General features: G+C 35.7%; 1 protein-coding gene and 1 non-coding gene across 2 annotated transcripts in view; both read right to left on the reverse strand.

The window, feature by feature from the left end:
* LOC126824506 (uncharacterized) overlaps window positions 1-18,768 on the reverse strand; it is a 44,149-nt gene extending 25,381 nt beyond the window's left edge. The window contains exons 1-14 of the mRNA XM_050553739.2: window positions 18,593-18,768; window positions 17,089-17,165; window positions 15,694-15,776; window positions 10,732-10,930; window positions 10,127-10,206; window positions 9,058-9,216; window positions 8,624-8,726; window positions 7,701-7,849; window positions 7,123-7,233; window positions 6,363-6,429; window positions 4,784-4,884; window positions 3,557-3,715; window positions 1,965-2,087; window positions 810-908 (exon numbers count right to left, since the gene is read on the reverse strand). Coding sequence (XP_050409696.2) covers window positions 810-908; window positions 1,965-2,087; window positions 3,557-3,715; window positions 4,784-4,884; window positions 6,363-6,429; window positions 7,123-7,233; window positions 7,701-7,849; window positions 8,624-8,726; window positions 9,058-9,216; window positions 10,127-10,206; window positions 10,732-10,930; window positions 15,694-15,776; window positions 17,089-17,165; window positions 18,593-18,768 — 1,686 coding nt within the window. The remainder of the gene's footprint in view (window positions 1-809; window positions 909-1,964; window positions 2,088-3,556; window positions 3,716-4,783; window positions 4,885-6,362; window positions 6,430-7,122; window positions 7,234-7,700; window positions 7,850-8,623; window positions 8,727-9,057; window positions 9,217-10,126; window positions 10,207-10,731; window positions 10,931-15,693; window positions 15,777-17,088; window positions 17,166-18,592) is intronic.
* Window positions 18,769-25,382: 6,614 nt separating this feature from the next.
* Window positions 25,383-25,455, reverse strand: Trnar-ucg (transfer RNA arginine (anticodon UCG)). The gene has a single exon. It is a non-coding gene; the product is annotated as a tRNA-Arg (tRNA).
* Between the last annotated feature and the right edge of the window lie 1,883 nt (window positions 25,456-27,338).

A 27,338-nucleotide genomic window follows, 5' to 3' on the forward strand; every position in this document is an offset into this window, starting at 1 on the left:
CCCAAAAAAGTAGGGGATATTGAAATGCAAATACCTATGCAGGTTGTGATATGATAAATAGTCATAGACACTTGACATGCTTTGAGAGTATGTTCACAGATGAAGAACTTATCGCCCCAACAGAACCACTGGACTACATTTGCGACACACAATAGCCCCATACACGTAGGAGCGGTTCATTGTCAAACTTGACACTTCAATGAAGGGTTGATGAAAACTGCCGCTTGCTGGTTTATCCTATCCATGTTTGCTTTCCTATCAGTTCTTGCATATAGATTTACTGTTTAGCGTATCTTTGCTTTAGCGTGTTACGTTTAATTTTGATCGGGAGATGTGTTCGTCAACGTCAACCGACAACACTGCAAGAATAGGCCGTGGCACTGCAAGAGTATTGGGTCAGATTGACCCAAATCGTGATTGGACGGTTGATTAGGCGCATGCCACAACGAATTGCTGAATGTCTGAGGATTGGTGGAGCAATTACTCATTATTAAGACAAAAATCTAAAACGTCCATTTTTACTTTTGATGGTGTATCTCTTTGCGAGTGAAATGGGGCCGTCAGATAAGCTGCCTATTTGAACTGTTTATGTTCATGTGTAGGCAATTGGCCTGTTATTAACATACACTGGTTACCTCTAATAAAAACAGCAGTGCATTTCCACAGTTTTGTATTGTTTCTGAATATCCCCTACTTTTTTTGAAGAGTATATATCAATTTTTCTCTTATTTCTTCAAGAAAGTGGGGTACCGGTAGTCAACATCTACTATATACCTGCAAGTGATAAAGGGTTACTCAGTACTACTTACTTCTTCAGGTGCTGCAGAATCACTTACAGGATAACAATTATTTATCCCACCTGCTGGTATATCTTTAGCTGAGATATACTTTAATACACCTGGTACTGCCTGAAAAACAATGCAAACAATACATTACAGATATTACTTAAAAGTACTTGGAATATAGATTTGAAACAGAACAGAGGCATTTTGAGAGAGAGAGAGTGCGCGCGCGCGAGAGAGAGAGAGAGAGTGCACGCGCGCGCGAGAGAGAGAGATGGGATTTAAGTGCAATTGACAAAAACTAGGTTATTTTGGGACTAATGTATGGTTTACTTATATTTCAATAATTCGCTTGCACATAGAAGTTGGACAGACGACCCTACTCCTTGTCACGTACAACCGGGGAATCGAAACCACGCCAGTTGACACAATGACAGATTATATGATACAGCCCGTCCATGCTAACCATTCAGCCATCCAACCCCAAGCATTTGGAAGTTGTGCATTCAAGTTTTTGAAATCAGTTATAATAATTCATTGCTGATCCTGAATTTCAGTTTAGTCAAACAATGCTTACAAGTTTAAAGAGACAATCTCAAAACATTGATCAATATATATAGGGTATATCATACTCAAGGTTTTGGTGACAGGATCATTACCTGTTAACTCTGCATGAAATTGAAAATATATTCAATTATCCAGTCACATGCAAACAAATGTTGTTTTTTTTTTAAAAAAAAGGCCTAGATAATCATGTTTACAATGCCTTTGTCTATGAAAACATGCTATCAAAATGAGTCACATTGAGGAAGTTTTGGAAATTGAGTATGTAACTCTTACAAACCTTCCAAATAAAGGTACTTTTTTTTAAGACGTTATGGGCTAAATTTTATGAAAATTCTCAATTTTGACCCGAATCCAAATTTTTCACTACTTTTGCCCGTAACTCATTCTACTGTGAGCCTTTTGATCCACTTTTCCAGCACGGGTCACACTCTACTGATAATATTTATGCCCAACTATGTATTTACAACATATAATACCCACGAAAGCTGATGAAGGATCAATGTCATCTATATCAGTAACATACAATACCTACTATTAAGCTGGTGAAGGATCAATAACATCTATATAATACCTACCAAAGCTGGTGAAGGATCAATATATCTATATAATACCTACCAAAGCTGGTGATGGATCAATGACATCTATATCAGCATTACCAACAGTACTGATAACAAATGCAGCATAAACCTCACCATACTGGGGTAGTGTATCATTAATAAAGTCAGCTTCTCCACATGTCTACAATAGAGTCAATAATATAAATCTGACTATCATGACTACAATACAGTCAATAATATAAATCTGACTATCATGACTACAATACAGTCAATAATATAAATCTGATTAGCATGACCACCATTGAATTATGTCTAGAAAACATGACCAACACTGAATAATGCTTAATTAACATTTTGTGAGTATATATAACAAGGTGATTAGAAGTATAATATTCGACAAATATGGATTTTAAGATTACATACAATCACAAGCAAGTCTTATCAAAACGCATATTGGTTTCACATTGACATCTTTAATTTCTTGTAATCGAACTGAATGATTAAACAGTTCTTGCCATGAACATCTAGACCAAGATGGTATCTAACCAAGCTTAAAGTTATTATTGTTATAATTACAATCCAAAGAAAATTGAAAACTCTACTGTTATGCCAGTGAAAATAAGTATATTTCAGCAGTGAGTGGCATGAATTTAGCCTGATATGTGAGACTGCGTTGATAGGATGTTGCTATGGCAGCATGATAATTTTTAAATGAGCTAAAGGCTAAACATGCTTGATTTAGTTGGATCTGATATTGGAAAAAGTCCTATACAATAAGAATTTCATAGGCCACACCAATTTGATTATCTGTTCTTTGGCGCCTTGATAATAATAGACAAATTAATTATGTGAAAGATGTTTTGCTTAAATTTCGAAAACTTAACAATTTGGAATTGAATTGAATTGAAATGGGGTTTAACGTCCTACTGTTCTGCACCGACTGGGCTAATGAAGACGGAAAACAATTTAGAACTAAAAGCTTTAAAACAATGCCACCAATCAGTTGTTTTTTTCCCCAAAGAAATATGAAGGATAATTTTTAACAGGTGTTTTCGAAGAAGGGAAAATCTAATTGGTGTGACATAGATGAGAAATTTGGGCTTTTTGTATTGGCTCTGGAACACAAAATTGGTTATATCTTAACACTGGATTTATCTAAATATGTAATAATCAACGAAGACAGATTGACAGACCAGAATACAAATCAACATATAAAGTCCAATAATATCAACAATTTTTATTTTTTTGTCAGCAATTAAAAGTGAGTTCTACAATTTTAAGACAATACTTATATACATCAAAAGATCTGACTTCTGAATCGACTTGACATATTTATTATGACTCGACTTGACTTGACAGTGTGACAACTTGTGACTTGAAAGAGCGAAAGGCCTTGAGTTGCTGTGAAGGGAAATAACTCTGACTTGCCTTATAAGCCATGAATTGTAGACTTATTTGATGAAATGGTCACTTGAATGGGAATTGGGCTCTGTAAAGATTTGAGACCTGAATTTGAACTAAGTCAGTCATTTTGACTCAACTTGGGCTCTGGTTTCGACGATTTGTGACTTGACTCCGACCTAACTAGGTCCTGCAACCTGTTCTCAACTCTGATATACATCTTAGTACTGTACTTTAAAATTATCAAACCTGTATTGTAGCATTTTGTTTAATCATTGGCCGTGAGACTGGATATTCATCTGGATCTGTACTGTATATCTGTTTTCCAGACGATAAAGGTCGGATGAGGTCAGTACAACCACTCAGATATCGAGTATTTACAATCTCGCTACATATATCCAATACAAACTAAATACATAAACACAAAAAGGACACACTATAAACTAATAACATATTCAAAGAAGCACTGTTACTTTGGGGTATAGTGCTGGCCATAGACATACGGGCCAGGGGGGCTGCTGTCACCCTAACATTTATGCAATTTGACTTTTCAGGCAGATGGATCAAGTGAAAAAAAAAAATTATTTCATGTCGTTGGCAAAATAAAGTGCCCCAAATCTAATAAAACACCAATTTTGATTTTCTTTTAATTGAATACCACGAATTTGTACTGAACTGACTATGGATTAAAACATTTTGTCGGGAGTCACTCTACTTTGTGCGACATTTTTGGGCATCGATTATTATTTGTGAATGCAGCTGCAACAGTCTGATTGAATGGTTGGAATTCAGGTCGACATTGAGTGGGATTTTGGTAACAAAACCATTGGACAGCTTTGGAGTTGCTTATCTCACGGGCTAGAAGGGCAGAAAAACGCATTAGTTGTTTGTTTGGGATTTGGGTCAGCCACCTAATCTATATTGGATCACATTGAAGTTGATGAATTTAAGGGCTTGAATAGCAGGAAAACGCATTTGTGGCAGTTAAAAATTTTCAAAATTTTCTCCCGACGGTCCCGTTTCCTTAAATGGTTGATTGGAATTTGAGTCAGTCATCTAGAATAGCAGGAAAACATGCTTGCCGACGTCAAATTTTCCCAATTGTCTTTGTGGGTGTGGGGGGGGGGATATAACCTGAATTTTTTTTCAGGCATTTCGAGTTCAGACCCCCCCTCCAACTGTCATCCAGTCCGTACGCCTATGGTGCTGGCTCATCATCAATACAGTCCTGAGAACGTTCACTGCGATTTCCAACCTAATTTCCCCGTGTCAGGGATGTGAGGAATAGCATCTAGTCATTTGGATGAGACAAAAAATCAAAGTCTTGTGTATACTATTGGCAGCAAGTTAAAGATCTCGAAATAGTTGGAGAATGAAATAATAGTAGGCCATACTGTATAGTATGTGCCCGTCTTTATGGATTTTATAAACAAAATAAAATAACACACAGACTTTTTCTACTTTTAACAGAGATACCTTATAAAAGAAAGCGATGGCAACATTTTGTCTGTATGAACCTGGAGTGAGTGACGTTACTGTGTCTGTAACTAATTCACCAGATAATGTTGTCAAAGCTCCTGAAATATATAAACATGTATTTAAAAACAGTTCAAGAAGTGATTAATTGTAATGTATCAGTTTCAATTCAAAGCTCCTGAAACATACATTATACATCTATACAAATTTATATGCGATCTACAAAACCCAATTTGATCAAAATCAGTTGTTTTTCAATTCATTTTCTTCAGTTTAAGACTCCACATTTTACCAGACTTAATTTTACTAACAGGGTGCTCGATTGTCAGTCCGGAACGTCCCGAATTGACAGAATTGCAATCAAGTGATACAGAATTCAGTCCTGTCACAGTTCTGCCAGTCCCGACAGCTGAGGTGGTGTGAGTAAAATCGTGACGTATTATAAGTAACAAATATGTTTCAGCTGCCATGATTGGTTGAGATATTTTTTATGCAGTCGGCACATGCGTTGTACTCCGAAATTCTCCTTTTCACTCGATTGACACTATTTTCGGAATGGAGTTAATCTAATTCTGGAACGTTCAATCGAGTATCCCCATTAATGTTCTATTGTTGTCTTATGTGTGTATTGCAAACAGTCAAGGACAATACAGTTCCTCCTCGAATTAAGCCAAGACATCTTCCACTCATCTAATATACTAAATGGAATCAGGGCTCTAATTCACAAAGACTATTTTAAAGATATGTTCATTGTAGGGAGTTAAAATTCTAGTACAAATTTCAGCTCGATCAATGCAAAGGCTGAGTTCTGTGAATAAGCCCTCAGCCAGAGGCCTAAAATGTGAATAATGGCCATTCTGTTCTCAATGTAAGTTAGACGTATATGTAGTGCAGAAAATCAGATGAAAATAAAATAAAGACATATTTTTTACATTACATTTGATATAGTGCACATTACTGCCATGTATTCAATGGTGCTTAATTATTAGTCAAAAAGCCAGATGTAGACATTCATGAGTAGATTTGCTACACTTTATACATTCATTTCTAATGTTACACTTCAAACCAATTTTTGATGGAATGTTGTTTACCTCCAATTTGCCTATCCCCCCCCCCAAAAAAAATGGCTATTTTTAGCATTATTCCATTTTCTTTTACATAACAACTTTGAATTTGGCTATTGTGTTTTAAAGTTAAATTCCTTGAAATTCTAATTCTAAGGGGGGGGGGGGGGGGCTAAGGTATAACATTTGTCTGTGATGAAGGTCTATAATTCAGTTTCAATTCCCTGCTTGTACTTGACAAGGAATAAGATCGCCTGTCCAACTAGGTGGGTTTTCTCTGGGTCCTCCGGTTTCCTCCCACTGCTAAAGACCCCTATGTGCAAGCGAATTTTTAAAAAAAACAAAACTGAACCATATTTTAGTCCCGAAATGACCAAGTTTGCGTTGAGTGGATGTTAAACCCCATTTCTCTCAAACCCCATTTCTCAGTCAAATATGACTAAAATGAGAGTGCTGATTCCAACACAGAAATTATAGAAGTTATCAAAATAACAATTAAGTAAAGGCTTTATTACCTTTAAGAACGTTTGGATCACCAAGTTGTTTTCCAGAAAGATAATTCTCTGTTAAAGTAGCTCGAGTCTAAAATATATCAAGAAAAAACCCAGTAATTATATTAGTATAAATTTACTCTTTTTACTTATTTTTCTTGTGTAATTTGAATAAATATTGGCATGTTAACTTGTTGTCAAGTTGTAAATAACATGCCAGTGATTCTAATTAATTAATTTTTAAAAAAGTTAAAGATACAATTATGTAAGATTTAGATAAAGAGCTAACCATTCTTGATATAATAGTACGAAAATAGATAATGTAAAATGAATAATTTGAAAATTTCATTCAAATTACTTTGTTGCCAGCAAAGATATTAGCCTTTGAAGGTTTGACAAGACATGTGCAATAATTTCAACCACTGTACTGGTTGTTCAAAGCTAAGTCTCGCTCCTCCATTTTTAGCTTAAATCAAAATATGGCTGAACTGTTCTAATGTATTTAATATCAGAGAAATCTGATGCCATCGAGAGTTGACTATGGCCTAGATAAGTTAATTAATGTCTAATTAATAATTTAGAAAACTTTTCAGGCCTAAAGAAAGACCTACAATATGCAGATTTAGCTCTTGCATAATGTATATTTAAATCATCTATTTGTATTTTATTGAACAACTATTATCAAATCATTTACAAATCACTGGCACTTTGAAACTCAAGCGGTACAAATCTTTAAAGATATATAATAATCAGGGCCTTTACATGTCCCTTTGTTTTAACTTACAAATGTCTTGCTGATTCCAGCATATGCCAGGACAGGATTTCGCCCAACTAAATAATTCTTTGAGGCATCGACCTCCATATTAAAACCAGCAGACACATATGCATGAGCATTCTGTTAAAAATACATAAATTGTTTAACATACTCAGTTAAAATACAACAATGTAATCAGTTATAATACAATAATTTAATCAATTTAACTACAATAACTTAGCCTTTATAACTGCAATAATGTAATCGATTTAACTAAAATGATGTTATCTTTTTAACTGCAATAATGTAATCGATTTAACTACAAAAACGTAATCTGTTTAAATGTAATAAGGTAATCTGTTTAACTACAATAATGTAATCTGTTCAACTGCAATAACATAACACAGAAATGTCATCAGTGAATCTGTCAATTCTTTATACCATGCAATTTGGCCATGGCCTGATTTTACCTATCAATAAAGAGCAAACATAAGGGAATGGAATTTAACATACCATCTTCCCAATATACCAGGAAGAATGTTGAAGAATGTTAAGGTCCTTCCTGCTGCAAGATTTCATTGTGAGACATTTTCTAGTCAAGTACTGACCTGATGCCTGGGCATGGACTTGAAACTTCTAATGTTGATGTTGGCATCGGTAACAAGAGGTATTATTGCCATGGTGATGACCTTGCCTGTCATGTCCAGTTTCAAGAAGTCTGCGATATTGTAATTCATTTCTTTACCAGTACTATCAACTAGATAAAAGATTTAAATACAGATCATGAAATTACTTGAAAAACAAAATTATTGTGTTCATAATATTCCAATAAATAAATGCAAAATGTTGTAAACTACCTCACTAAGCATGAGGCATAACTACTGTAATAGGTTCAAGTGGGTACAAAAAAAACCCAAAATAAGAAAACTTAGTCATCATCAAATCAAACATGAAAATGATCAAATCTAAAAAATTTTAATTACCAAAATTACTGTGTCGTCCATAATATTCCATTAAATAAATGCAAAATGTCGTAAACCACTTCTAAATATTATTTTATCTGAGTATTGATCATTCAAAGTTTCCTATCCAGATCACTCACAAAAGGCACCTCTACTGTAATAGGTTCATGTGGGCACAAAAAATCCCCCAAAAATAAGAAAACTTAGTCATCATAAAGTCAAACATGTTTCCAAGGAAACACAAAAATGATCAAATCCAAGAAATTTTTAATTAGAAAAAGCCACAACTACTATAACAGGTTGATGTGTATACAAAGTTCCATCATGGAAGGACAGACAGATCCCATTCATTATAATTTAAATTTAAATTATAATATATGATAATAATTCAATACATTTGGAGCCACTGTGGCTAAGTGAGTAGTCTGGAGGTCGCAGGTTCGGTCCCAGTATTGGCCAAGAGAGTTGACCAAATGCATCAAGATTTTTCGGCATGGTTTCCCCCTTATCAGTGGTGCATGACGTAGGACATTCAACTCCATTTCATTTTAATACATTTTATAACCTACCAATAACCAGAAGGGTTTTCATAGCCTCAAATATAACGTAGATATCAGATATAAACTCTGGATGTTTGTTCTTCATCATCAGGTTTCCAGCCCAAGTTCCAAGCTGGAACATAAAATACAATATCAGAATTATACATATAGGCTTCTCAAATCAACTAACACCTGTAATTTGATCCACACCAATAGTTGATGTTTAATGTCCTCCTAACACAAATTAGATCATATTTTATGGGAGGAACTAAGATCCATGCTTTGGTCGACAAAGTTCATCAAGATTTTCCGACATGGTTTTCCCTTGTTAGTGGTGAAGGACGGAGGGCCTGACAAGTACAGCTGTCTAGTCATTCGGATGTGACAAAAAAACGAGGTTCCGTCTATACATTGGCCTGCACGTAAAAGATCCCTTAGCAGGCAGCATTTCTAATATTACTTACATTTCTAATAGAAGTTGTACCAATTTTTTCTAAATGTAGAGAAATATTTGAGTAGAATGATGTCATTCTGTCGTTACCAGCAGCAGCTTTTGTATTGAAATACTCCAGTAGATTTGTTAATGTCAAGTTGGCACCAAGTTTTAGAGTTTTTCCCCCTAGCTGTAGACAAAAGAAACCATTCATTATTAGAAATACTATAATATATAAACTTAAATCACACATCAATTTCACAATGACATTCGTGGAATTCACTACCTCAAACTGTGAAACATGCGTCTTCAATTTTTTTTTTCAAAAAGGAGTTAGTTTAATATGTCAAATCATTTAAACCCTTGTTAATTACTGTTGTCCTCTGAATCTATGTTTATTTGCCATTTTTTCATTCTTGTTTATTTGATTTTTCCCCTTGATAAGCTGATATAATATGATATATAATTTGTAAATATTGTTACTGTGTAGTTGCTAGTTTTACAGAGTAGGAGGGACATGTTGAAAATTAAAACTCATGTACTAAATATGTTCCCTAGGAAACTACTAACTACTTCTAACTACTACAAGTACTACTAACTACTACTAATACTACTACTACTACTAACTGCTACTCAAGTCACAACAGCACACACACACACACACGAGCGGGAAAACAAGGCACCAGTTACAGACAGTGTCCAGCACAAATTCAAGCTTTATCCAAAATATCCTTCTGATGCCTGTCATTTTCTCTGGCACAGATTTGTTATTTCAGTTCGAACAGATTTGTCTTTTCGGTGTTTTTATTTATATCATTAATATTGTTTAAAAATTATTCGATCTTTGTTATTATTGAACAGAATTCAACCATGTTTAGACTGATATCCCTTCAAAAGATTTCACAAGATTAAAAAATCTCTCAAAGACCACCAGATCCCTTTATAAAAAATTGGGATAATAAACAAAATAAAAGTGCATAAAAAATTGACCAACTGGCCCAATTTTGAAGCGAAAGCCATGCACAAAAACAAAGGCAGGCAATTAAAGAAATATTATACATGAAAAAATTCTTTCATATCAGGAATTCCGTAAAACTTACCTGAATTATATTGAAATCTACAACACCTCTGATATCAATCAAAACAGAATAATTCCAATCACTAATATCTTTATACACACCTGTTAATTATTATATCAGTATTATGAGTTGATTTTAGATGGATCTGGGTTAAGTTAAATGGTTTTAGATAACTTTTGGTAGATTTGTTTGGATTTTGGTTGATTTGGGTGAAGTTGAACGAATTTATATGACTTTAGGTAGATTTGTGTGAACGTGGATTGATTTCGGTAAAGTTGAATGGTTTTAGATTGTTTTGGGTAGATTTGTGTGGTTTTGAGTTGATTTGTGTGAATTTGGGTTGATGTGGGTGAAGTTGAATAATTTCAGATGACGTTAAAGTTTTAGATGGTTTTGGGTTGAATTTGCATAGAATTGAGTGAAATTGGATTAGTTTGGGTTGATTTGTATGGGGTTTTAGTAGAATTGAGTGGAGCTGAGAAATGGTTGGATTTGAATGAATTTATGTACCATTAGACATTTAAACTCACAATATTATCCAGACTAAAAGGCAAATGGAGATTTTTATTATAGAAACATAGCTCTGTTTAAATACGGTAATCACTGTGTGACTATTTCATACTCACCAAAGCCAGTGTTACCATGTAGAAGTCTGTAATTATCTGCCTTATGTTGGTTTAGTAATGTGCAAAGCTCTTGTTTATTGGTTGGTTTTAACCACTGACTTCCAGCCGTCACCATATGTAACATGGTCTGTGGTTGGTCAGAAGAACATTTTCCAGTACATGGATTACCAGTTTTCTTACAAATCTTTCTCTCTAAATCCTATCATGATATACAGGTTACACATGAATAAAGGGAGACAATTAGGTTTGTCACACAGTTAAACAAAACATAGCAATTTTAACCCTATACTCCGACTATAGCCCTGTTACAAGAAAACATTAGAGTTATAATCAAAATTTCAACACCTGCATCCAAATGGGAGAGAGAGAGAGATAGAAATGGGGTTTAATGTCCACTTGACACAAACTAGGTCATTTTGGGACTAATGCACAGTTCAATTTTATTTCAATAACTCGCTTGCGCGTGGGGATAAATAGCATTACCAATGAAAAACCAATGGAACTGGGTTGATGGATTGAACGAAACTGTGGATAGACAACGATAATTTAAAGGAGCTAAATCAATATTCTTTGGCACTTAGAAGTGGACACAAATGGATTGCAACGCATATAATAATATAGGCTAATATGAATGTATGATTCACTGTCAATAGTTCCGCGAAATACACGAAGAATGCAAATTAAATGGCAGTTATTCCAGTCTACACTGGTAGTATTTTCCTGTGGGATATGTTTAGCCTCGTTCATTGAGGCGTCTCATTACAAATGAAGCTCGAAAGCATTCTAACACGCGATTCGTGTGCCAATTTAAACATTTTCATTTTGTCTTAAACCAGTGGCTGCCACGCAGGATACACCCACATTTTGAAAGAGATGAATAGAGAACAAGCTAAAACAGGGCTCTATAAAAGTTGAGTGTGCCTGCGCACACACTTGAAAATGTGCCTGCAGGGTCATACTGAAACACACGGATGTAGCCAGGATTTGGCAAGTGGTGTTAAAATATATTAGGCGAGCGGAGCGAGGCCCAAAAAATTTTGGGAGTGGGGCGTGGTCTTTTATGAAAATTAAACCCTTCTTGGTGTATTTTCAGAGCATCTGCTGCCTTTTGTATTTGGTTCAGTGCAAATCAAATTTCCATTTATATATTCAAATTTTACCAATTCACTTAATTTTCATCAATGATACAGGGATCTAAAAACTTTTTGACACCACCCGAGCGAGCATAAAATTGTCCCGCCCCACTCTGTTTCTCTGGATAGATAAGTTGAGGACCTTTCGATATTTGTTGTTTTGTTGGGTTTTTTTTCAAATATTACTTTATTACTTTGAGATTAAAAATTAAAACGATTCTTAAAACGGTGTTTGTGTTTTATTTGAGTACAACGAATTATGACAACAGGTAGATATTGATAATTAAAACACGTTGTATTATTTGACTTGTTTGTAAAGTTGTTGTACATGTCTCACGAATATTATTATTATTATGGTGGAATGAGAATCAGGTCAGGCAGAAACTGAGAAAGCTCTCATTGTCCTCCTAGTCCTACTCTCGGGCCGTAGCAAATCCACGGTCAACACAGGTAAGAAATAAAATAAGATCATCGTGAAAATTTGCAGGCACGTGTTGGACAATTACGACATTCAAACCTTGGAGTGCCGTAAATTGGTCTGGGTGACCTATTTACGGCAAATAAACAAACATAAAGATCGTAGAATAATTGTAAAATGAATAGCCCTAGACCTACACATCTTCTAAGTATAAATAAACAAAATACCAATACATCTTTCTTTAAACTAATTTGGGATGATAGGGTCTACTACGGCACACAAAAATAAATTATGCCGTGACAGACATGGTTTGCGTCACACGGATCCGCAGTGAATATTTGCTTGGCCGCGACAATCACTGATAAGGATGACATTGATGCGGCTTAATGAGCTAGAAATATTAACTTTTTTCCTGCGACAAATTAAATTCTAAAACATTTTTTGTATATATTGGAAAAATAAATAATGGCGTTTGACGTATTTGTAGGTAAACATTATTTCCTATTTAGTATAAATGGGTATTAAAATGACTAAAATGCAGCATTCTCTCCGAAGCAGTTATGTCTTATGTAAACAATGCACGCATCATTCAGCCAATGATTCACACCGCGTGCTGTGACGGTACGTGTTAAGGCAGTCATCTATGACAGAGGTATTATACGAGACTCGTAATTCTCTGTGAAACAGATTGGGTTTGCGTACGTCAGCTTTTACCATGGCTTTGCCGTTTAACTGCCGTGGTAAATTTCGAACGCCGAGTTTGTCTACAGAGAAGGACGAGGGGGTTTAAATACGACTGGGCCTTTTTCGATTTTTTCTTTGTGCTGGGCGGCAAAAAATATTGCCGGGCACAGGAGCCGCCCGGCGTGGCTACATCTTTAAAAATGTGCCTGTAAAAAATTTTTTCAAGCAAATGTGCCTGCGCACGCCGTGCGCATGTGCGCGGAAATATCGATGCCTGAGCTAAAAACAAACGTGATTTTTTGTATAATCGGAGGCAATAATCCAGAAAGTTATGGCCTGAAATGTGTAAATATCAAAAGAGACAGAGATCTTTGGGACATAAAGATATGTTTTAAGTTTCATTAAAATCGGATAAAAATTGTGACCTCTAGTGGGTCCACAACCATCGTATTACACACTTCTACACAATTTGCGTACAAAGAGCGGCCATTTTGTCGGGCAGTTTCATTTTGATTTTCCCGAAATACGAATTCAACCTTCATTATGGTGGATTGGTGATGTATTTAAAACCGTTTTTAAAATCGTGACCTCTAGAGAATCCGCAAGCTAAAAATGCGATTTTTTGAAAATCAAGGGCCATAATCCAGGAAGTTAAGTTCGGGTATCTGTGATTATCAAAAGGAACCAAGATCTTAGTGTGTAATGGTGATATATTCACACATTTTTTTTTTAAATCGGATAAAAATTGTGACCTCTACAGGGACTACAAGCTAAAAACGTGATTTTTTGTTCAATCAATGGCCATAATTCAGTTACGATCCGATATGCACGAATATCAAAAGGAACCAATACCTTTGGGTTATAAACATGTATTTTAAGATTCATCGAAATCGGATCAAAATTGTGATCTTTAGAGGGTCCACTACATTGATTTACCAAATGTTTAAACTATTTGCATACGAGGAGTGGCCATTTTGTCCGGCAGTTTTGGCACGATTTTCACGAAATTCAAACTCAACAAACATTATGGTGTAACGGTGATATATTCGAACGTTTTTTTTAAATCAAATAAAAATTGTGACCTCTAGCGGGACCACAAGCTAAAAACGCCATTTTGCGTACAATCAGAGGCCATAATTCAGGAAGTTACGGTCTGATATGCGCGAATATTGAAAGGGATCGAGATCTGTGGGTTATAAATATGCATTTCAAGTTTCATCAAAATCAGATGAAAATTGTGACCTCCAGGGGGTCCACAACGAAATTCGAACTCAACCATCCTTATGGTGTAACATTGATATATTGTAACGGTTTTTTAAATCAGATAAAAATTGTGACCTCTATGGGGTCCACAAGCTAAAAACGCGATTTTCTCTACAATCAGGGTCCATAATTCAGGAAGTTATGGTCCGATATGCGCAAATATCGAAAGGAACCGAGATCTGTGGGTCATAAACATGCATTTCAGGTTTCATCAAAATCAGATGAAAATAGTGACATCAAGAGGGTCCACAACCCTGTAACACAATATTTTTCTTACAATCAGGGGCCATAATCCATGAAGTTACAGTCCGATACATGCCATACATATCGAAAGGAACCGAGATCTTAGGGTGATAAACCTATATTTCAAGTTTAGTTGAAATCGGATAAAAATTGTGACCTGTAGAGTGTTCACAAACAATTGTGGATGGACGGACGGACAGGGACAACGACAATATACTTCCACATGAAAATGTGGGCGTATAATATTGGATATCAAAAGCGCATTTTTTCACGGTGAGATAACAACACCAATGTTGATTTAAATTGAACAATAAGTTGACGTTTGCAATGTTGAAGACTCTGGTTGACATTGAGTTAGCGACTTGCTTCCTTTAAATGTTGCCTTTGCCTCGCATCAACATCCACCTGTGTCGACACTTTCTTACCCTTGTCAGCGTGGATGGGCCGGTGGGTGTGTGGGTGTAGATCATTTGGACGCAAGAGTTGAAATTTAGCTATGGTTTCTAGGTAATCTTTTTTCACAATCAACTCTGTACTTCATTTCATAACCGTCCCAACAATCGATCCCTAGACCAGCTCACAGAAGTAGGAAACGGTTCTTAAATAGTTTACAGCTAACCACATGACTCACGACGGTTAGAAGCACGAAAGTGAGTGCTCAGCAGCTCGGGGCTGTTTCAAGGGTCCAAGTTCTAAAGGGTTGGGTTTTTTTTATTTATCTGTTAACAAAGTAACTTGTCGATCTATATACGAACTTCAAAATAAACATGACGGCCTGCAGCAGTTGACAGTTGTTAGGGAATAGTACTTCAATTGTATGCCACTGTTGGATGGTTAAGAGAAAAATGACATATATATATGTAAGCCTTCACTCAACTTTATAGTGGCATGCGAAAATTACATCAGTCGATGGTTTATCATTAAGAAGTTTTGAACATAAAACGATACAGTTTTTATATCTTCATCGAATTCCAACTGTCAAGGGGTCTTTTACGTGCTAACCAGCATTTTCCTATCAGGCCTTCCATCCTATACCACTGACAAAGGAAAACCACAATGAAAAATTGTCTCGACCAACACCGGAATCTAACCCAAACTTCATGATTAGTGAGTCGACGCCTTACACACTGAGCCACTGTGGCACCCCAAATAATCTGGAAAATTTTAATGATTCAATATAATTTTTAATCTGCAATAATTATAGAAGTTTAGACAACTTACCTCAATATCAATTAGGCCACCAGGAAGATCAGGACCAGCATCAGCAGAAAATGATTTCATTGCATCCAGGATTGATCTGTAACCTGTGGAAATAAAGAAAATTTATTCCTAGTTTTTATTTTTTTTGCCTGTCCAACCTGGTAGGTTTTCTCCAGTTCCTCCGGTTTCCTTCCACAGCCAAAAGACCTTTATGAGCAAGAGAATAACTGAAATAAAATTGAACCTCCTAAAAATATGACCTAGTTTGTGTTGAGTCAATGTTAAACCCATTTCTCTCTCGGGGGTTTGGATGGCCGAACGGGTAACATGTGCACACTGTATCATACGGTCTGTCATTGAGTCAACTGGCGTGGTTTCGATTCCCCGGTTGTACGTGACAAGGAGTAGGGTCGTCTGTCCAACCTCATGGGTTTTCTCTGGGTCCTCCTGTTTCCTCCCACTGCTAAAGACTCCTATGTGCAAGTTAATTATTGAAATAAAATTGAACCATGTCTCCCTCTCTCATTTCCCTCTGGCTCTCTGTCTCACTCACTCTGTGTTTCACTCACTTCAATTGGTGAAAACATAGATAACCAACAGTTTTGTCGTCTATTATGGGCTAATCATGGTACAACTCATAAACTTTTAAAAAGATTTATCAATCATTATCATAGCATGGCACAAACAAGATTTCATAAAGAAGGGGACAAACTTTGGGTGTCATTATCGAAAATCAATATGGTTCCTTTCAACAGGATAGATATAACCAGCATAAATTTCAGAATGATCAAATCATAACTAGATTTTGTAACAAAAGGGATCGAAGAACTCTTGAAAATTAAAAAGCTTCTTTATTTCATTGAGATAGACAATTTAAAGAAAGTACTTATATATGGATTACTGTAGCCTTTATTGTGTTCAGTGGACGATAGATGGACGGACAACAGATGGACAGACGTATGGAATTGGTGACAGCATATACAATAACATTATAAATGTTACAAGTGTGGAGATATCATATTACGTAGAACTGACTGGGGATACTTGATTGTCAGTCCGGAACATTCCGAATTGACGGAATTGTAATCGTGTGATTCACAGTGGTGTGAGTAGAATCTGACGTAATTAAGCACAACGAATATGTTTCAGCTCTCATGGTTGGTTGAGACATTTTCTCATGCATTCTAGCCCCAAAATCCCATTATAACTCGATTGTCACTATTTTTGGGATTGACAGAATTCAATTCCGGACCGTTCAATCGAGTAAGGGGCGGGGGGAATATAGTGTAAACATAGTCAGATATGGGAGGCATAAAAAAGCAAGGTTAGACATCGAATGGGCTCAGTGATTGGTTCCTGTGGACACTTTGTGGTGACCTGGCCACACATAATGAAAGGTTAGTAAGCATGACCAACCTGTACATCGACATACTACATTGTCCATTATCTGTTCTACTTCTTCCATGGTAGGATGGGGATTCGTCTTCAATAAACTATTTATAAAAGATAAAACATAATTAACGCTTCAAAGATGAAGGTAGACAAATTGTACACAGTACATCAAGTTTTTTGTCCCATCTGAATGACTAGATACTGTTCCTTGCCAGGCCTCTGTCTTGCACCACTCTGACAAGGGAAAACCGGGCTGGATAAATACTCAAGAATGGATACAACTCGCACATTTTAAGATTTAAATAACTTCATCCCCTTATAATAGATTCACCAAATATTTGTGTGAATCTATTCACATATTTGATATCTCTGCCATAGACAGATTAATTTTTCTCAATTTTGCATACTATCCAATCTGATTAAAACACAGATCCTATTTCGTTTCGTTTTTATAGTTCAAAATTTTGATTTACTTGTCTTTACTACACTAGGATCTGGAAGAGTTGTTATCATTGACATGTTCTGAATGGTGTGAGGGATTAGCCAATATAACGGTCTGTTATGGCGAGCTTTAGGCGTGTTTTGCACGGAACTGTGGGTAATCCACTAGTAACATCAGTCATCAGTGCTGATTGGTTAATCAAATTTCTGACGTCATAGGGTCAAAAGTCGCTTGTATGACCTCAGACGCGACCAATCATTACAACCGGTCAGTGTAGGAATTCAAAAGTATAAAAAAAAAAACGAAAATAGATCTGTATTTTTATCAGATTGCATACTTTCCGCTTTGAACGGAATTGAAAAGAGATTAATTTATCATCAACACAACACTCTTGTATTCTAAGACTAACACGGTTAATTTTATCACATATGCAATGCTAGAGAGGAGAATTTTGCCCAGACAGCATCATTTCCACTGTGGGAGCCATGCTTAGAGTAAGATACTACCGTAGCTTGCCAACGATGAGGTTCAAGGTTCCCAATGTCAGTGGTGCAAGACTGAGGGTCTGGCAAGGACAGTGTCTAGTTGTTCGGATGGAATTATAAACATTGACACTTGACACTTCGAAATAAGAGTAGACTGTAGTGTCGTTGTCTGGGCAAAATATTTCTCATAGTATATTGTATGGCGTATGCCCGTCTTCATTAACACAATCCACTAGCCTTCTGATGATTTCAGTATATTGCAGTGTTAGTTTTTATATAATGATTATGTGTATATTACAGTGTTGTATATTACAGTGTGGTATCCTCAGAGGAGGATATGTTGTATGAGTGTAATGGCAGTTCGATCAAAGGAGGATATGTTGTATGAGTGTAATGGCAGTTTGATCGAAGGGAGATATGTTGTATGAGTGTAATGGCAGTTCAATCAAATAAGGATATGTTGTATGAGTGTAATGACAGTTCGATCAAAAGAGGATATGTTGTATGAGTGTAATGGCAGTTCGATCAAAGGAGGATATGTTGTAGGAGTGTAATGGCACTTTGGTCGAAGAGGGATCATACTATGCAAATAATATCTGACCTGTACATAGACATGACCTGACCAGGACTACAGAAACCACATTGTGTACCATTATAATCAGCTAGACGTTGTTGTATAGGATTAATACCATCTCTAGTGTTACCTAAACCTTCAATTGTAGTTATATTCCAACCATCACATTGTAACAATGGTACACAACACTGTAATATACACATAATATAATATATACAACACAGCAAGATACCACACTGTAATATACAACACTGTAATATACACATAATCATTATATAAAAACTAACACTGCAATTTACACATGTAAAAAAATGGTATATACAACACTATAATATACACATAATCATGATATATGTAGTATGTACAACTCAGTAATAAATACAAATATAAAATATACATATATTTATCTTATGCAAATAATAGAATGGGGTTACATATGCAATGTAAATGTAAGGTGGTCAGATTCTGTCCGGACAGCTGTATTTTCATCTACTCAACATAGAAAGCAAGGAGGGCTATTTTAACTGGACAGTTGCATTTATGCCCACTCTTCACAAAATTTCAACTGCCAAGGTTTCTTGCTCACCAATATGTACACTTGGACCCTGGTTTTTCATTCCGTCCAAACTACTAGGCACATTTTCTTTTGGAAGAACAGCTTTTGTTACAAGTAAAATACACATCAATTCCAAGGTATATCATGGCAGCACTTACCTTATTGGTATGCATGTAAAAGAACCCTTGACAAAATTTGAAATATGAGTAGGCTGTAGTGCAGCTGTCTAGGCAAAGCTTCCCTCATAGCACTCAACATGGCAAATGCCCATCATCATTAGCACAGTTTGTGAGAGAGAGAGAGAGAAATGGGGTTTAACGTCCACTCGACACAAACTAGGTCATTTCGGGACTAACATATGGTTTAATTTTATTTCAATAATTCGCTTGCACGTAGGGGTCTTTAGCAGTGGGAGGAAACCGGAGGACCCGGAGAAAACCCACGAGGTTGGACAGGCGACCCTACTCCTTGTCACGTACAACTGGGGATTCGAAACCACGCTAGTCGACTCAATGACAGACTTTATGATACAGCGCGCGCTAACCATTCAGCCATCCAACCCCCCAGCACAGTTTGTGCCAAAAAGAAGTGTGTTGATTCATTTCAACACTATAATTTGGGAATTAAAAAAACTTACAGAATTAACAGTATAAGTCCTTGGTTTACTTGTGACTGGATCCATTATGGTGGCCGACACGACACATACACCACATCCTCCCTCTATACACATCACTTTAGTTCCTGGGGATATTCCTTTCTGACGTAAAAACTCATTTAGAGACGTACTTCCTGGATATGAGTTATCAACTACAAAAAAAGGCCATAAGTAAGGCTATTGTACCCCACCTTAATCCTTCATTACTTGCGCTTTTATCTTTTCAAAAGCACTGAGCATACAAATTGCTTAACATTTAAACCCCAGCAGAAAATGCTCATTTTTAACCTTAGTCAAAGCAATGATGCAACAAAACTATACAAAATAATAAGACAAAAATAATCCAGAATGTAGTTCAGGCCAAATAATCAACAAAAAAATAGATCAATCATTCCTAGCACAGTATGGTGGAAACATGTCAATTGGGTAAAACTATCCTTTTACATATTCCCCCCCCCCCCACCCCCCTTCAACAACTCCCTACCACCATTCATTAATAGAAGAAGGAAATGCTAAGTTTACCTGTGTAACTTTGTCCATTTATTGTCATAGAAAAAGTTGATCGAACTGGACCTTCAGCTCTAAACTTGAAAAAATGTCCACAGTTTTGACAATCTGCAGCATAGACTCCATCTTGTAGTTCTCCTTTTACTGGGCTGTGACTGAAAAAATCATCAAAAATAGGTGTCTATATTGACTTTATCGCTTAAAATTTGAAAAATTGTCCACAGTTTTGACAATCTGCAGCGACTCCATCTTGTAGTTCTCCTTTTACTGGGCTGTGACTGAAAAAATCATCAAAAATAGGTGTCTATATTGGCTTTATCGCTCGTCATTATTATTATGGTTAATTATGTTCTATCAACATAAGCAGGAACGCACAACAGGGGGGTTACCCTGAGCTTAGTCCAGATTGGCAAATGGGGCGATCTTTTTGCTGAGTGGGCCGTTTTTTTTTTTCTTTCTGGAAAATTGATTGGTTTGCCCGAGTCTCTTACACATTTAATCAAACCAAAATGAGGCCTACAAATCAATATTCAACTGTGTCATTTAAAAATGACATAATGCTATACTTACTACTTTTCGACTGGGGACAATAATTGATTTTCTAATGGGGAGTGGGCAGATTTTTTGATGGTGCACTCCCCTTGGGAAAATATGTTTGTGCACCCCTAAATATAGTGCCTACTATAAATTGCATCTTCAAATACATTTCTGTACTAAAGTGTAAAATATCTAAATTTGACCCTTCAAAGTGTTCCAAATAAGTGTCCTAGTCCAGATATAGTCTAGGAGAAGTCAATAATGTCTAAAAATGTTAATTTCAAGCCTTGTTTTGACCACTATGAAGCAGTTAAATTATTTAATTAAATTTTAAAAAGAACCACCAAACATGATTGAAAATGTTCAAAAATCTGCATATTATGTAGCTTTACTATGTCCCCCACCCCCCTACAAAAACAACCACACACGTGACAAACTTTCAAATTATTTAATATTTAATCGAGAAAACAAATTCAAAATACTAATACCAGATAATGTCCCGGCTTAGATTCAATGGGATTTAATACAGGACTACCAATAAATTCTCGCAGACAACAAAATGGAAGTCCGCTTATAAAAAAGGGAAACTACACATAGATCAATGAAATTTCAATGAACAGAACAGGACCATTTTTGGACAGATATTCCAATTGGAGATTAATCTTTTTCAATATTGTAGTTTGCATGTGATTTCTATGGCTCTAAAATAGTGCATCGATCAGGACTATAAGGTGCATATGTCTGTTGACCCTAACCTTCAAGTCTAAAACTGTTAAAGTTGGACCCAATATGAGATATGAGCGACCTTTGATATTTCTATGAAGTATTATTGTTTGTTTTATCATTTATATATCTAATCTATGTGATATGTATTTTATCACCTGTATTTAATCATGTATACATGTCATCCTGTGATATGTACTTGTATTTTATCTAATTAGTACTATTATATGCATGCCATTCTGTATGTGTTCTACATTCTGCCATGCTATCTGAATTCGGCTATGCTGTCCTGAATGGTCCTCTTGGGCCATTAATTATCTACCTTATCTGAACTAATCAGAATAAAGATACCAGTAGCATATAAATGTACCTACCACCAAATTTGGTTAAAATTAAAATCCACAATGTGGTTCAGAAGACAAAGTTAAAAATTTAAAGAGCTAACTGAAACTTGACAACACATTGGGGCTTTGACATTAAGCCCTGTACAAACTAACAAGAATGTTTCCACTTAAATCCTTGCACAATCTAAAAAAAAAAAAGTGTTTGGCTCTAACCGGGCTATTTTGCCCAGGCAGCAGCGCTATGGCCTACTCTTTTATTTCCTTCCAACTGCCAAAGGGATCCTATATGTGCAAGCCCATATGTAGGGGTCAAAATTCGTGAAATTGGAACAAAGCATTTTTTTCAAAAAATGCCACAGTAATTCCTTCTTCACAACGGCAGTTTTTATGCACACTAAGGCAAAACTTTTAATTTACTTTTGTCACTACGCATTTTTTAAACTGGTAAACTTTGATTGTTAAGGTGATGAATAATAACACGTTAACTATAAACGTTTTAATGTTTTCGTTCATAATGTCTATTCAGACACATCATCATTATTACATAATTAGTCCAGAATTCGGTCACCACAATCACCCTTAAATTGTTTAGAGCTTTACGTACACCGCAGTCTATATGAATATCGTAATACATGTCGTATAATTCGTTTTTTTTCTTCGAAATCAGAAGGCCCGCGAATCTGCTTTGGCTCAGCGACACAAAGAAGATTCGTGCAATTGTATAATCGGTATCCACAATTCCACCAAATATAAGTATCATGGTATCTAACTTGCAATTTAAATGAATACTTCGCCGTTGAGGTGTTAGATTCCGGTTCTAAAATATCCGTAATTAATACCGTGCTGATTATCAAAAGGCGACTTCAAACCTGTGCATGACATTATAAATACATAACATTGTACCTCTGCGGCGGACGTACGCCCCCTGGAATTCCGTTCTCACATCCCGTCTACATTTACACTAAAAATTATATATGACACATTTTCCCGACCTAATTATTTGATTTCGTCAAATTTTCCAGTAAATTATATTCATAGCCTTTATTTCTGGGATTTGTTTTGAACTTTTTAAATGATAAAATACACCAGACAACGAGCCGTGGACATTTTCATTCCAGCCAGCAGCACGTGATGTTACGGTAGAATTATGTCAGATTTTTTTAAGATAAGACTCCATATATGTGATTTACTGGCATCTGATCTTCAAATATTAAACACAACTCCCACCCTATTTTCAGTGTTTTTTGTCTGCAAAATCATCAGGAACAGATCGGTAGCCTACTGCCTGAAAAATTTCTGAAAAAAAAGTCATGGTCATGCTGATGCAGAAATCATGCTGCTCACAGAACTTTACCGGTCCCTTGGTAAATGAGCCCTTAGAATGCATATTCTAAGGGCTTACTTACCAAGGCTAAGGGCACACTTACCAAGGGACAGCTAGATGACAGGTAAAGTTCTGTGAGATAATTTATATCCATGATCGGTCAAATTTGGTTAGGTACCATTTAGCCTACGTATTTAAGTCACACAATATATAGAATATTTAATCCACTCCAAATAGTAAGCGAATAACGAATATAAAATCCCCTATAGATATTTGGGTATATCCTGTTGGATAAATTAGTCATACTTAGAACCCCACCAATCTATAGACCGGCGATAATCTTTTGAGTCACATAGGTTTTGGGGCCTGCAGGCTGGTTGCGGGACCAAGATTAAAAATAAGTTTGGCCTGAAATTGGGGGGGGGGGGGGAAGACATTTGTCCAAATTTACCCTCCCTTGATCTGGTAGGCTACTTTCTATATAAGATAACTTTTATAATGCATGATTCATTTGTATATTTTAAAAGACTTTTTTGTGTACATTTTTATAATATAAAAAATTGTTTCAATAATTTAAAAATGTTACAATATATAATTCATAATGTTATCTTTTAATGTAAACATTGTAATAATATATATATCTATATATATATATATATATATACAATCCCACTTTGGTTGTAAAGTATAAAAATGTCTCAATCTTCATTCTGATTAATAAATTGTAGTATTATAAGATATTTCATTTTATGGGTGCTATATATTTCATCTAAACCATACAATTTAAAAATTGGAAAAATTCATGTTGCCAAAAGTTATCTTATTATCTGGGAATTTAAAACTGAACGAAGTTTGCTGCATTGGCTCGTTCGTTTTTCTTTTTTTTTTTTTTTTCTTTTACACCTTGCCGGAATTAGGGGGGGGGGGGGGGCTTGCGCCGAGTGCAAATAAATTACCACGGCTATAATTTATTTTCTACGGCAATTTCGCTAAAATGTGGGACCTTGGTTTTCCATATCATCCGAACGACTAGACAGCTGTATGCGGGACTAAATCCAATCAGATTGACTTATTTTAACTACTATACCGAAAATTTCCGAAGAATTCTAAAAAAAAATCCCAAAAGTACCCCCAAAAAACACTGAACAATACTGAAAAAAAATATTTGATACTATTTAAGTAATTACCGAAAAAATCTGAAAAATGCTAAATGCCGAAAATTCACTAAATACCCCCCCCCCCCCAAAAAAAAAACCAACAAAAAAAAACAGCAACACTAATTACTGAAAAAAACTAAAAACCAAAATAAATTCATTTCAAAACATTACAGTCAAAATTATAATTAAAATCGTAAAATATGCTACACATTCTCTTTAGTAACTAATATTGCTAGAAGAATTTCTTAAAAGAATAGTAGGCCTACGCCTATAACGTACTATTAATTTTTATAGGTAATAACGGAAATTGGACAGGTGAATTAAATCATGTTTAAGATTGTGTAAGATTAATTTAAAAAGATAATTCCATTAACCCTTACATTAGGCCTACTGGTGAGTTTTAAAACGTATGACGCTTTAAAGAAAGTCTTCTAGCAATATTATTGTTTATTGTAACAAAAAAAAGTGGCTTTTCTTTTATATAAGGCATCGGTCAGCATTCAAAAGCTCGAATTTAGCACACCATGTCCATAGTGACCGTCCACTGATCCAGGATATTATTTAATAAATGCCATTTCACATTTTTTTTTTAGTGCTAATACTAGTATTAGTAGTATACAAATAATAAATTTAGAAAAGTCTCACAAACCTCGTCTGGCAGACGGGACACTGCACTAAGACAGGTCCTGCATTATTTGTGCGAATCGGCATTTTGGAATTAGAAAATCAAACTGGGCACAGGTAAGATCTGACAGTGTTTCATTCCGGCTGACAGATTCTTAAATAATTAATATTTTGAGTCTTGCCGGATTACTTAATACATGACGAGCGATAAGGTCACGTGAACAATTTGTATGCCGTCACGTGATTTGACAGCAACAAACGATAAAGGATTCTTCGTATTTCGCACAATTAATTTGAGAATATATTTTGAATCATAAATTTTCTCACAAACACTGATGCAACAATGATAAAAATGGAAATTGAACTTTTTTATAATTAAAAAAAAATTGTCGACCACGACGAGACTCGAACTCGCAATCTTCTGATTCGAAGTCAGACGCCTTATCCATTAGGCCACGCGGCCGCTAGAAAATTGTGGGTTTATTGTAGTAGTCTTTACTTGCTAGTCCAACTTATTAAAAGATCTTTTGTGAGGTATTTTACTTGTAGTTGTAGGGATTAGACACAATTATAGAGATTAATAATAGCCTATGTATTAATTTTGTGATTTTGTTGCATAATTACTTTAAAAATTAGGCCTATATTTTCATAAAGAAAAAAAACACTGTTTTGTTTCTCCCTTCCTTAGTTATGTGGGTGGTTCTTGCCCTAGCTAGGCTCTGGGGCTCAGGTTTAGTTTTAGTTTTAGTTTTTATTTTTAGGAAGTAATTATCAAGTAAAGAATTAGAACTAGAACTTAGAAGGATATATATCTTTTGTCTTGTTTCAAATTGGTTCAGATAGAATTAGATCTACTGTAACATTATTATATACTAACATTTGGGCTTGACCATTTTTTACTTTAGCTATTTAATATAATAGACAATTATAGTGTCTGTGACTTTTCCGACGATCATCATAAATGATAATATTATGATCGTCGGAAAAGTCACAGACTGACTATGGTGACTATGGACCAGCGTCATAAATTCGTCACAATACCAACACGTCACGATTTCGTTAAAATATAACGACCAATGCTGGCCTTGGACCTGCACAATGACTATACATTAGCCATTAGGCCTATTATATTATTCTACTTCTCGCAGTCGTTTGATTAGACCTTTTCTAGGAATTGGTTCAGGAGTATGCCATGGGCTTCCCCTGCTTTTAGGAGCTATACATGTTGAAATGACCTAGCTTTACGTGCATGCAAACATGGACACAATCATTTGGCTAGTCCTTCGGATGAGACGAAAAACCGAGGTCCCGTGTATATATTGGAATGCACATAAAAGATCCCCTGACAGTTGGAATTCGATATAAGAGTAGGCGATAGTGCCGCTGCCCGGGCAAAATTTCCCTCATAGCACACTGTATGGCGTATGCCCGTCTTCATTAGCCCAGTATAGGAGCAGAACAGTAGGACGTTAAACCTCATTTCATTTCATTTCATTTGGCTACCTCGGCTTTTCGTGTTGGGGGTCGATAGCCTACCTAACCCAAGCGGTTTTAATCCTTATTATTGCCTTGTCCCCTATTTGATTTTTTTTTTTTAAAAGAGTTGGGCTTATCGTTTCTAGGCCTATATTATTAGTGTAGCCTACTCGAGGTCTAGGTGTTGGTTGTGGAGGGGTGGGTGGGGCGATAAAGGGTTGTTTCCGTTCGGAAAAGTAGGTATAAATTGAAATAGACCTACCACAGCTATAGAGATCTATCCATTACGTACTACAAATATGTATCCTAGCTACCACTACTATAGTTCGATTTTTGTCTGTTTCGAAGGATTAGACAGTCTCTCAACACGTGAGAACCGACCTTGAAAAGATTCTAAGGTTTCGAATCTTTGTATTTTGAAGTTCATCCCCGCTTGTAGAAGAACATAATCATTCAAAAATACTAACTTTCACTGCACAAAAGGCTCGGTTCTAAAAAAATTCTAAGGTTGGCAGTATATTAAAACGAAACGACATAATACCGGTACGGCAAGATAGTATGCAATCTAAGTAAGAAATGTGCATGTAGGCTTATCATTACTATAACATCTAAACATACCACCATTCACAAAAACAATTCTCATTCAGTTTCTTTTCATAGATTGGGAAATATAGCTACGGTCCACCCGTTTGTTTTATTGTAAGGCAATTTAAGCATAGATGACCTCCCAAATAAGAACCCACAAAGAAAATAAACACTCAAAACCTCAGTAAACAAAACCCTTTGTTAGTGTTATATATCACAGGGCCGAAAATAAAGTTAAATCCTCCTAGCACGCAGGTGCGAAGCCCGCCGGCATGGGTCTAGGTA

Source organism: Patella vulgata, chromosome 6, assembly GCF_932274485.2.
Source record: "Patella vulgata chromosome 6, xgPatVulg1.2, whole genome shotgun sequence".
NCBI lineage: Eukaryota > Metazoa > Mollusca > Gastropoda > Patellidae > Patella > Patella vulgata.